Source organism: Notolabrus celidotus, chromosome 8 (genome assembly GCF_009762535.1).
Source record: "Notolabrus celidotus isolate fNotCel1 chromosome 8, fNotCel1.pri, whole genome shotgun sequence".
NCBI lineage: Eukaryota > Metazoa > Chordata > Actinopteri > Labriformes > Labridae > Notolabrus > Notolabrus celidotus.
The window spans coordinates 1,784,123-1,796,369 of NC_048279.1; the positions used below are offsets into that span (position 1 = coordinate 1,784,123).

The following is a 12,247-nucleotide window of genomic DNA, read 5'->3' on the forward strand; positions in this document are numbered from 1 at the left end:
CAGATATGTTGGTCTCACATTTAAAGCTGGACTGACAGTCAGATATAAATAGCACACGAACCAACCAGTGGAGCGTGCGTCCAGTGCGCACAAAGACCAGATATGTTATATGAAAGTTAAGCATGCAAAATAAATGTATGGTAATGAAAAGTATGATATGATACGAGTGTTATGATTTAAGGTTTGGTTCACTTGTGTTTGTCACAAACCAACGACGGGAAGTTTGTATTATAGGACCATTCGATGTGCTTTGGGCTGTATGTTTGCACCAGGCACATTGCCATGGCATGCTTCCTTCTTCATGGCATTATTATTCTGGAAGCGACAACTTTACGCACACATGACAAAAGAGCCGAGTTGGCACACGTTGTGAATTGAAACCATAACAATGTAAGTCTGCCGCGGGTCAGTGTCAGTGTGTGCCTCTGTTAAAAGTGTCTGAGCCCAGAATAATTCCTCCTCTGGCCGATTGTTGTGGCACACTTTTAATACCAGGGTGTCCTCCGAGCAGTGGAGGGAGGGAGGGAGGGAGGGAAGAAGGGGGGGAGGAATGGGGCTACCATCAATAGTCCCTCCTGTGCTGCTTGAAGGAGGCCATTCTGGTGATTTAGGAGGAGATGGGGTGAGGGAGTGGGGGCGGGGGGGGGGGGGGGGGGTGTTTTTGTGTGGAAAGGTAACGCAGTTTGGGTGCGGGGCGGGCGGAGAGAGAGGCTGGAGCGGCGGCAGAGCAGAGCGCACGGAGCAGGGCGCACACACACAAACACACACCCCCTCCCTCCCTCCCTCCCTCCCTCCTTCTCTCTCTCTCTCTCTCGCTCTCTCACTCACTCACTCTCACACAGACCGGGCGAAAGCTGCGCCTTTTCTTCTCCCAGACATACACTCTCACTCACTCACAGGCGCACACACATGAGGCGACGGGCATATGTCGATATATGCAACAGATCCGTCTACAAGGAGGGCGCCGCGCTTTGTTGATGTGTGCAAATATTTCCCTGAACAAGCAGAGTTTCTTATTTATTTATTCTTTAATTTATTTTTGAATCATTTTTGCGGAGTTTTCTTTGCGGACACTGAGCAGCGGAGCAGGATTTAACATGCCAGACATTTAAGGAGGACACAAAGTCTCACCCCCGATTTTTTCCCCTCTGTGGAAGTAATCGCCACAGTGTGCGCGCAGAAGATGGGGACGAAAAGGATCCAAACCAAAGGAAATCTATTCACTTCGGCACTACTCAAACTATTGCTTCTGGTTGCGCTCATGCACAGCGCCACTGGTAAGACTTTGAAATATAAAGTTTACGAGGAGCAGAAAGTGGGCACTGTTATTGCACGGCTAAAAGAGGATGTATCCGGAGTTTTATCCAAACTGCCCGGCTCTCTGACCTTTCGGTTCCGCGCTATGCAGCGAGGGAGTACCCCGTTCCTGTCCGTTCGGGAGGAGGACGGTGAGATCAGCATTGGCACCAAAATCGACCGCGAGAAGCTGTGTGAGAAAAACTTAAACTGCTCGATTGAATTCGACGTGGTCACCCTCCCGACAGAGTACCTGCAGCTGTTCCATGTGGAAGTGGAAGTCCTGGACATTAACGACAACTCTCCGCACTTCTCTCGCGCCATCGTGCCCATCGAGATCTCCGAGAGCGCATCCGTGGGGACGCGCGTCCCGCTGGATGGCGCCGTGGATGCGGACGTGGGGCATAATTCCCTGCACACATATTCCCTGACACCCAATAACTTCTTTAAGATCGACGTGAGGACGCGGACGGACGGAGCCAAGTACGCAGAGCTGGTGGTGATGAGGGATCTGGACCGAGAGGTGCAGTCCAGCTACCAGCTGCAGCTCACAGCCTCTGATAACGGTGTTCCCCCCAAGTCTGGCTCCACTTTGCTCAAGATCAGCATCTCGGATTCTAACGATAACAGCCCAGCATTTGAAGAGCAGGCTTATATCATCAATTTGCTCGAAAACTCACCCCTTGGGACTCTAATCATTGATTTAAACGCCACAGACCCGGACGAGGGCACTAATGGGAAAATAGTCTACTCTTTCAGCAGCCATGTCTCACCAAAGATCTTGGAAACATTTAAGATAAACCCAGAAAATGGCCACATTACTCTGATTAAAAAAGTGGACTATGAAGCCACCGCTTCCTACGAGCTGGATGTTCAGGCTCAGGATCTGGGTCCCAATTCCATTCCTGGACTTTGCAAAATTGTGGTGAAGGTGGTGGATGTGAACGACAACAAACCTGAGATAAACATCAACCTGATGACGCCCGGCAAAGAGGAGGTGGCCTACATTTCAGAGGGCGCCCCCGTAGACACCTTCATTGCTTTGGTTCGTGTTGATGACAGCGACACAGGACTCAATGGTGAGGTGGTCTGCAGGCTGCACGGACACGGACACTTCAGACTGCAGAAGACCTACGAGAGGAACTACATGATCCTCACCAACGTCTCCTTAGACAGGGAGAAGAGGTCAGAGTACAGTCTAACGGTCATAGCTGAGGACCGGGGCTCCCCCAGCCTCTCCACCATCAAACACTTCACAGTTCAGGTCCTCGATGAAAACGACAATCCCCCAAGTTTTGAGAAGAGCCGCTACGAGGTCTTTAAATCAGAGAACAACTCTCCTGGGGCCTACCTGATGACTGTGGTGGCCTCAGATCCAGATCTGGGCACCAATGGCCAGGTCACCTACTCCATCATAGATGTTTTGGTCCAAGGGAGCCCCATCTCCACCTACGTTACCATTGACCCTTCCAATGGAGCCATCTACGCCTTACGTAGCTTTGACCACGAAGATGTGAGCCGTATCGCCTTCACGGTTCAGGGACGTGATGGCGGAAACCCTTCGCTGTCGACCAACACGACCGTCCTCCTGACTGTTCTGGATGAAAACGACAACCCCCCCATCATCCACTCCCCCTCCCTCCGGAACCACACCGCAGAGCTGCCGGTGTGGAAGTACGCGTCACCCGGTCAGCTGGTCACCACGCTTAAAGTAACAGACCGGGACGCCGGCGCCAATGGCGAGATGAGCTGTGCCATCATTGGAGGCAACGAGGATGGACTGTTTGTAATGGATGCTCGGCGATGTGAACTCAGAACCAACGCCAGCCTGGAGCAGGCTCCAAGGGATGTGATGGAGATCAGGGTGGAGGTGACAGATAGAGGCACCAGCCGGCTGTCCACAGGGGCCACGCTCAGGCTGTCCCTGCAGGAGACCATGGACATCCTCCCCCCTCTCTACCCCACAGGCTCCAGCCAGGCCCCTCTGGACCTCTCCCTCATCGTCATCATCTCCCTGGGCGCTGTTTGTGCTCTGCTGCTGGTGGTCATGGTGATGTTTGCCACTGCCCGCTGCAACAGGGAGAAGAAGGACCCCAGACACAACTACAACTGCCGGGTGGCTGAGAGCAGCTACCAGAACCACCCCAAGAAGCCCGCCAGGCAGATCCACAAGGCCGACATCACCCTGGTCCCCACTGTTAATGGCACCCTGCCCGTCAGAGCTCACCCCCGCTCCCCCTCTGCCTCCCCGACACCTGAGAGGGGAGGCACCCTGGGGAGCAGGCAGAGCCATCACAGCCGACAGTCCCTGAACAGCCTGGTTACCATCTCCTCCAATCACGTGCCAGAGAACTTTGCTCTTGAGCTCGCCCATGCCACTCCACCTGTCGAGGTAAGACAAAGACACATCAGGTTCTCCCAGTCTGTTAGTGAAAACCTTCACATGTGTGCTAAAAGTAAAGATACAGCTGTATCAGTAATGATTCAAACATAAAGTGTAAATGATAATGGATGCACGTTTTGATTTGCCTTATATTCAGTATTTGTTCTGAATTTATCCCTTGCTCCCATATTCTGTTGCCTTCAGCCCTTTGTGTCATATTTTTGTTGACCATCACATTCAGGAGTAAATCACAAAGTCATGCAACCTCCCCCCACCCCCCCTCCCCCAAACATTGTCTTGTGGCCTTGCTTGTTTGACTCCATTCATTTTCCCCTCTTCATTTTTTCCTTTTTTTTTTGTCCTTTTCTTTTTGTTTTGTCCCTTTTTTTTGTTTCTCTTGGGATTGTAGCAAGTCTCACAGCTTCTGTCCATGCTCCATCAGGGCCAGTACCAGCCACGACCCAGCTTCAGAGGCAACAAATACACCAGGAGCTACAGGTAACGCTCGCTCAGTCCAAACAAGGACTCCTCTGAGATCATGTTGACACACTACCACATGATTTGGTCTGTTTTTGGAGTTTCACATAGTTTTTAAGTCTGGAAGCTTTTTGGTTTAGAGTCAAACTGCACGCTCAATAACTCAACATTTGCATAATTTTATGTAAAACCTCTCCTGCAGAGCGCTCTCTGCCTCTCAGTGCACCTTATTATCCATCGGCAGCGTGGCCTTCCCTTAACCGTTTGATGATGTTATTGTCATGATGAGTGAGTCGTCTCTGAGCAGTGATTCAAACACCTGTCTGTGTTTCGCTCTGTGAAGGTACGCCCTGAACGAGATGGACAAGTTCAGTCTGAAGGACAGCGGCCGTGGAGACAGTGAAGCCGGGGACAGCGACTACGAGCCTGGCAGGGAGTCCCCCATGGACCGGCTCCTTGGTGAGGGCTTTACTGAGATATATGCCCCTGATGGCCACCACAGACCGCATGCAGGTACACCCCCTGGCCCCCCCATCCACCACACCCCTCAACCCCTCCCTTCATATCCCATCACCCTGTCTCTTCAGCATCAGTTTGAATAGATTTGCCATTTATTCATGAAACACTGACACTTTCTGAACTAAATCTAACCCCAGCCAGTGATTAATCTGCCAAATACAGCAGAGCTCATAGATAACCATGCTCATAACAAGCTTGTGGATCTAAATATGACTTCTCAAAAATACCTTGATACCTCCAAATCCAGTAACAAGCAGTGAAGTGTTCTTATCAGACATATGAAAGGAGGAAATCTGGACCTTTAAAGGTGGGAACAAACAGAAACGGAGCTGCCCATGAATCTGTCAGATCAAAAGTTGATCTTCTCATTGATGCAAGTTGTTAAATTATTCCATCCTTGTCTCTGAACACTGGTCAGCAGCTCTGGCTGAACCAGTTTCTCAACCTTGGGATAGCAACCCCCTCTAGAGGTCACATGATGATCGCAGGCTGGGCCACATTTCAGTGCTGACATGTTTGTGTGCTCCATTTATTTCCCATGAAGGCATCAAATAACTCCTCTGAATACACTACCAGTCAAAATTTTGGACCAACTTCCTTATTCAATGATTTTTATTTATTTTAATTATTTTCAACATTGTAGATTAATACTGAAGACATCAAAACTATGAAATAATCTGGTTTAACCATAATCTGGATTACAACAGTAGTCAGATAGGGCTATCCACTGTGTACTAACCCTACCTCTGAACAACACAACTGATGGTCTCAAACACATTAAGAAGGCAAGTCATTCTACAAATGAACTCTTGGCAAGGCTCATGTTCATTAGAAACCATTCCAGGAGACCACTTCATGAAGCAGACTGAGAGAATACCAAGAGTGTGCAAAGCTGTCATGAAGGAAAAAGGGGGCTACTTTACAGAATCTAAAATATAAAACAGATTCTGCTTTGTTTAACACTTTGTTGTTCATTCAATAATTCCATATATGTTCTTTCATAGTTTGGATGTCTTCAGTATTAATCTACAGTGTTTACAATCATTACAGTAAATACAAACCCTTGAATGAGAAGGTGTTTCCAAACTTTTGACTGGTAGTGTATTTTTAAAGATGCTTTCATAAAGTTATTTGTAAAATGTAAGATTATTGGCTGGTTCAATCAATGTTGAAGCCTTTTAAAATGAAGCCATGGCTTTACATGCATCATAGTATGAAAAATGATCCTACGTAAAATGAAGAGCGAACAGTTACACACCTGATGTTTACTTTAAAGTAGCTAATCATAATGATTGTGTATGGCGCTCTCTCTTGGGCCTGTCCAAGCTTCTCTGATGGACTCATTTTGTGTGAGTTATTTCACAACAGAAAGAATTGTTTCTTCTGATTCCTGCAAAATAACTTTGGAGGGCTCTTGCCTTTTAAAAAAGAATGCTGCACAAACAGTGTGAGCTTTCTAGGGTTTGACACAGAAAGTGCAACATCTTGCTCATTAGCAAATCCTTGTTTTGGCAAGTTCTGCATGACCGTTCTGCATTTCAAGCAGCTGCATGTGCATTGGTCTTGCAGGTTTGTGAATGCTCCTCAGTCATTGTGTGTCACCGTTACACCTCTTAAATGTTTGAGGTATCTGCAGATAGCTCAACTGGTCCACCCCTCCTGTCTGTCCCTCTGCATGGACTGTCCCTCCTCTCCTCCGAAAAGCTGTTGTTGTTCGCCGATTGACCCCACACATTAAAAATATCCTCCCAACCTAGCAGCACATATCTGGCAGGTTTCACAGACTAGTTGAGTTGGAAACACTCGGTCACCCTCTCTGAAACTCTCAGCCTGTCTTAGTTAACGTCACACAGGTTGAATCGCTGCAGTAGCTTCCTTCATCATGCCATCCCTCTCCTCCCAGAGCTCCCGCTTCTTTCCAACCAGCTTCCCACACAGCCATCACTCGACTCTGCATTTGAGCTACATCCCAATTAAAGTCGACCCAGACGGGCAGACAATCTCATCACTAACACCTCCTCACTCCCGCCCTCCCTCCCTCCCTCCCTCCCTCGCTTGGTAGCGTTGTGGGGGAGCTCTGCTCGTTAGTCACTCTCCTCTTTCCCACCTTCAAGCCTTCACTTTCAGCCATCCAAACTGAAGCCCTTCTGCTCTCCTGATGAAAAGGAAGCATTTAATTGCCATGTGACGAACAGTTGCTATGGAGTCGGCACAGAGTTGCGCTCATGATTAGGCCCTGAAGAGCATAATTACATCTCAAAGCTCACCTTTCTCCCTCTGTACGTTCACCCCGCCTCCCGCCCCCGTGTCCACAGCAGCGTGGATGATTTCGAGCAGCATTTAGTCGCTGCCCTGTCATTATGCCTGAAAATGGTGCCCCCCCCCCCCCCCCCTGTCCAGGGGGAAATAAGGTAGAAAGTGAAGTCTTTGTTTGCAGCTCATCGAGATGCAGAAGATTTGAGACAGTTTATCAGTGAAAGCAGCTTCAGGCTTGACTCATTGCAGACTCAAATAATGAACCCTCTGAAACTCTTGAATTCTCTAAATCAGAGCCAGAGAGGAAGGGGGTGACTTTCCTCTGAGTTTCTCTTCTGTTTTTGTTTTTTCAGAGCATATGCAGAGCTCTGGTTAACACACTTATTCCCTTTCTCTGTGAGTGTGAGATTAGAGGATTATTATCAATCCCATGTTGGGTATTACGGAGCGTTCAGAGCTAGAATCAGGATGTGTTTAGTCTAGCTTAGCTGAATGACTGGAATCAGAGGGGGGAGCTGCTATCCTGCTTTTTACCAGCTCCTAAAGAACAACACCCAACGACACGTCAACTTATCCATGTGATGCATCCAAAGCTTTTTTCTTTCAAACACAAACAGCAGCTTGAACTTGAAACCATGTGGACGTGTCACACCTGCTTTATTCTGCAGGACACAGTGATTTTCTGCAGTTTCAGCATCACCACTGAGACACAAACAAGCATTTAAACTGCTCCTTGAAAGGGTTGGCAGGTGCTGCTCTTCACTTTGGAGTCAACCAAATGTTTACCCTGCTTTCAGCCTGAATGCTGAGCTGTACTTTAACTCTAACAAACTTGTATGAAGCTAAAAAGTGACTGAAGCTGGACTGAAACAGAGGTTTTCTTTGTGGATTTTGCACCATACGACTGTGCAAGGGTTATTAACAGATGACTTTACTGAAGACACTCCTTTGTGTTGCAGCTTTAAATTTAATGACTGCATGCAAAGATGTGATGCTGTGCTGCAAGCGCTGCAGACAGTATTTAGAGCTGGGGTTCCCAAACCTTTCAGCCCTTGACCCCCAAAATACAGGTGCAGAAGACTTGCAACCCCCGCTGTCCCTCCAAGTAATTAAATGTTCCTTATACTTCATTTAGCCAGTCTGCAGAAAGTGTGCCTACCTACATGCACATGTGGCTGTGTTTCCTGTGCTATTATGAATGGACCTGCTGCTACTGATGCTAACTGTTAAATAACCCTAACCTCAGGAGTCATCTGGCAACAAAGAAAGGCAGAAAACTCATTTTTTAATTTGATTTGCAAGGTTTTATTTCAAATTCAACTATTATTTTTGTCAATATTTTTACAATAATGGGTACAATATGCAATTTTAGATTAGTTAAAAAAGACATATTGGAAGACATCTTGCAACCCCCCCATTAAAGTCCTGTGACCTCTCAGGGGGTCCCGACCCCCACTTTGGGAACCCCTGGTTTAGGGGACTGTGACAGTTGCAAATATAAAGTAAGGCCCAACTTGAATAGATCTATAGTATGAATCACAGGGGTTCAGGACTCTGACCCTGATGGACCCACTCAGGCCACAGAACTACAAACAGAACAGGTCTCACACTCGTCTTGGTCCGAGTTGCTTCATGGTTGTCAGAGACTGAAGTGGACCTCTCCTGCGCCGAGAGCGCTGAGAACAGTTTGTCTCTGATAACTTTGGTTAAAAATACTCTCCCTGTCGAGCCTGACCCAGTTCTTTGTGCATAATGAATGAGGAGTAAACAGTGCTTTCACCTGCAGGCAGACTGAAGGAAGGCTTACAGTGTACAAGCAGGACTCCTCCAGTTTAATATGTCAAAGTCTGTTTGTTTACCTGCGAGGAGAACGGAAGCTTTACAATACCTGCTGAGGGTTTCAATGAGGGGAGAGACCCTGAATGATGTCATGGGGATGCCATCTGGGTTTTTCATTGGACAGCCTGTGCCACTAATTGAGTGAACTGGATAGGAAAGGTGTGTGTATTTACCTGACACAGTCATGTTGCATCATGGGAAGTGTAGGATGGGTTTTTGAGCTTGCCTCTGCTTGTTCCACTGTTCCGTATAATCTTATCATGCACAGAAGTGGAAGTTAGTCTTTGTCTTGAGGTGCTGATAAGAAACAGATCATGCACCAACAGGCACAACACAGCGACCCAGTCTTTACTGTTCTCTGCATCAATCTAACCAGCTCTGTTTAACTCTCCTCTCTGCAAACTTAGTGAAAGCTGCAAAAACAAAGAGTTGTCCTTTTAAGTGTGTCCTCAGTTTCGTCTAAATCTGTCTGGCAGCACTCGTTGTCTCTCCCTCCGCTCCGTGGATAACTGAAGCCCCCCGCTGCTCCTTATCAGGGATAAAAGAAGACTAAATTTGATAAAAGAAAAGCTTTGAAGTAAACAAACCCATGACCGGCAGTAAACCATGTAGTCCAGAGTTCTGGATAAATCCAAACTGATTTACATGCCTATAAATGATCACTCTTTAAGTCAGCTGAATTGACATTGCAGTCAGTCAAACAAGCAGGCTTTCAGTAAATGTTTGCCTGATGTGTTCTTTTTTCTCATTTTCACTCGCAAATCACTTGGGTTAAATCTTTCATTTTTCTCCTTTCATCAGTCGGGCATCCAATCTGCCGCTGCCCCCGTGCTGTTTCTTCCCTTCCAGTGCACCCAAATGCACTTTTCATCTGCTCTAAGATGTATTATAAATGTTCCTTTCATGTTAATGAGGGGATAATGAAGTCCCTCAATAGCACGACTGAAAAGCGGCGCGCTCCTTTAATGAAGGCTTTAAGTTGGCATATTTGATTTGTCTAATTTATTCTTCAGAGATTTTCTATTTGAAGATTTAAAATTGAAAACAGCGACTTGAAAGGGAAAAATTCAGGGCTTTTAGAGGAGGAGTTATTTTGAATGGGTAATAGGCATTGATCGGCCTCGCTGAATTGTCTCTCAGTGGTAAATACATTGGAAGGTACCGTAGCAGGCAGGGCTCCTGCAGAGAGCCTTTCAGACTAATTAAGGCAGGGTTCCACCTTGTTTTCAGAGACGGTGCTGCAGGAACACTCGAGGAGGCCGCGGGGATGAGAACAGTGAAATCAGATGACATGAATCATCCTCCAATCTCTTTCATTCTTATGAACATAAAAAATACACAGAGTGGGATCTCTGTCTGCAACTATCTGCATGATAGATCTGTTATCAGCACCACGGGGTTACTGCGTCAGACCTGATGGGGTTCTGAAGACCACATCCTGTGTTTTTAACATGTCCACCTTTACAGACAGAAGCCTTGTTAGGCTCTGACATGGAGGTCTAACATTAAATAACACAAAGAATCCTTTAAGAGAAGCATGAGACTAAAACATACTTTGCTTTGTTGTTCCTACTTTGATGGAGACTCATGGATTTAATTACAGAGCAAACCGGTCCACTTGTTCTCATCTTTAAGGGTTTGAATGTAGTCCACTCCACTTAGAGCTCTGCCTCAACACACTCGTCTGATGTCTAGCTTTGAGTGTCTCCAGGTGCAGCTCAGTTTCCAGATTGCTAATGTCCTTTTTTGTTTTTGTATTTGCAGCGATGAGACTCTGCACAGAGGAGTGTCGTGTCCTGGGTCACTCAGACCAGTGCTGGATGCCCCCCCTGGCTTCCCCAGCATCCTCCTCCTCAGACTACCGCAGCAACCTCTACATCCCCGGGGAAGAGGCCCGCCAACCTACCGAGGAAAAGACTCCTCAGCCCTGCACTGAGGCCGGTCCTGCCCGCAACCAGAGCTTCTCCACCTTCGGCAAGGACCTGGGCAGCGAGGACGGTGACGAAGAGGAAGGGGGTCAGGTCAATGGGGGTGAGGCCAGAGATGAAGACTTGTGTGGGACCACTTCACTGCTGTCAGAGATGAGCAGCGTGTTTCAGAGGTTGCTTCCCCAGGGTCTGGATTCTTATGTCCAGGTCAACGAGACCCAGAAGGGGACTAGCTTGAGCGGGGTGGGGGTCCCAATGACTGGATCTTTAGATCGTAGGAGGGGCCACCTCCCTGGCAAATCTAACCCCTCCGTCCACCAGCAGGGTGTAGCAGCCTGGGCTGCCAACACCCACTTCCAGAACCCTGGAAGCAGCATCGGCCCATCCGGCCACCACCAGGGCAGCTACCACACCCTGAAACCCAGCACCAAGCTCAGCTCCCAGACCGGCTGCCACAAGGGCTCACAGGCGCCCAAAAACAGCCCCCAGAACAGCGGCCACGCCCCCAAACCCCACAGCAGCCCCCTGCTCACGGCACTGGTCAGCCCCACTATGGTGCAACCGTCCCCGGCTCCGGTCCAAGTATCGGTACCACTCCCTGGGCCCTCCTCCAAGTGGCTGCCGGCCATGGAGGAGATCCCAGAGAACTATGAGGAGGACGACTTTGACTCTGTGCTCAGCCACCTTCAAGGCAAACGCAGCGACAGCCGGCATGAGCTGGTGGACGCCAGCGAGCTGGTGGCCGAGATCAACAAACTCTTACAGGACGTCAGACAGAGCTAGACTTCCTGTTTCTTACTCTCTTAATTTATTCACCGCTCACTGACAGCTTCCTGCACTTCAAAATGAACGTGAGGAGCTGACGGCGGCCAAAAGAAAACGGAAGTATGAACAAAGACCAGAAAAGAAAAAAAGACCTGCAATTGTCGTTAAAGTTGCATTTCTAATGTAATAAATGTGTTTTGTGAATGCTAAATATCCAAAAAATGTTTGTAATGCTGGTTTGGTACACAATGTACACTATGTGACTGTATTTATCTTTGTATTTTAAAAATACATTTGTATACTTATATTTATAAAAAAAAAGTGTATATAAAGTTAATCAGAAGTCTATTTTTATATTTTGAATGCATGTTGAGTACAACGTTGAATCAAGACTTTGACATGCGATCGACATTCTACATATTTAAACCGTCTTTTGTATCGTGATTCTTTTTTATTTGTCTCTATGATATGTAAACATGAGTATATAATGATTAATGGACACTTGTCTTTGTGGATTCATGTGGGGAAAGGGACGAACACAATAAAAATAATATACTAATATTTACCCGTCTGTGTTTCATGGTGATGATTTATTTACATCATTCTGAATCAAACACGTTCTTCATGAGAGAAACACATACAGTGTGGGTCCAGATAAATACATTTAAAGTGTATTCAGTACGTTTCAGAAACTTATGGCTGTCCCTGAACTCATCACACTCACTCAAAACATTTCACTGAAAGGAGATAAAATGGCTGTTTTTTCTTACCCACTTTAGAATCA

General features: G+C 47.2%; 1 protein-coding gene across 4 annotated transcripts; it reads left to right on the forward strand.

The window, feature by feature from the left end:
* The first annotated feature begins 882 nt into the window (after positions 1-882).
* Positions 883-12,028, forward strand: pcdh18b (protocadherin 18b). 4 transcript variants are annotated; one of them, XM_034689289.1, is made up of 4 exons: positions 883-3,688; positions 4,089-4,177; positions 4,500-4,669; positions 10,535-12,028. In XM_034689289.1, the coding sequence occupies exons 1-4, from the start codon at positions 1,184-1,186 to the stop codon at positions 11,479-11,481; spliced, it is 3,711 nt and encodes a 1,236-aa protein (XP_034545180.1). In that variant the 5' UTR covers positions 883-1,183; the 3' UTR covers positions 11,482-12,028. The 4 variants fall into 4 exon arrangements, with proteins under 4 accessions (XP_034545180.1, XP_034545183.1, XP_034545182.1 ...); XM_034689292.1 differs by having other exon boundaries at positions 4,500-4,615; XM_034689291.1 differs by having other exon boundaries at positions 4,122-4,177.
* The last annotated feature ends 219 nt before the right edge of the window (positions 12,029-12,247 follow it).

Coding starts and splice junctions, on each gene's coding strand:
- pcdh18b (XM_034689289.1), top strand. CDS start 1,184: ATGGGGACGAAAAGGATCCAAACCAAAGGAAATCTATTCACTTCGGCA. Junction 3,689..4,088: donor ATGCCACTCCACCTGTCGAG/GTAAGACAAAGA, acceptor TTGGGATTGTAG/CAAGTCTCACAGCTTCTGTC. Junction 4,178..4,499: donor AAATACACCAGGAGCTACAG/GTAACGCTCGCT, acceptor CGCTCTGTGAAG/GTACGCCCTGAACGAGATGG.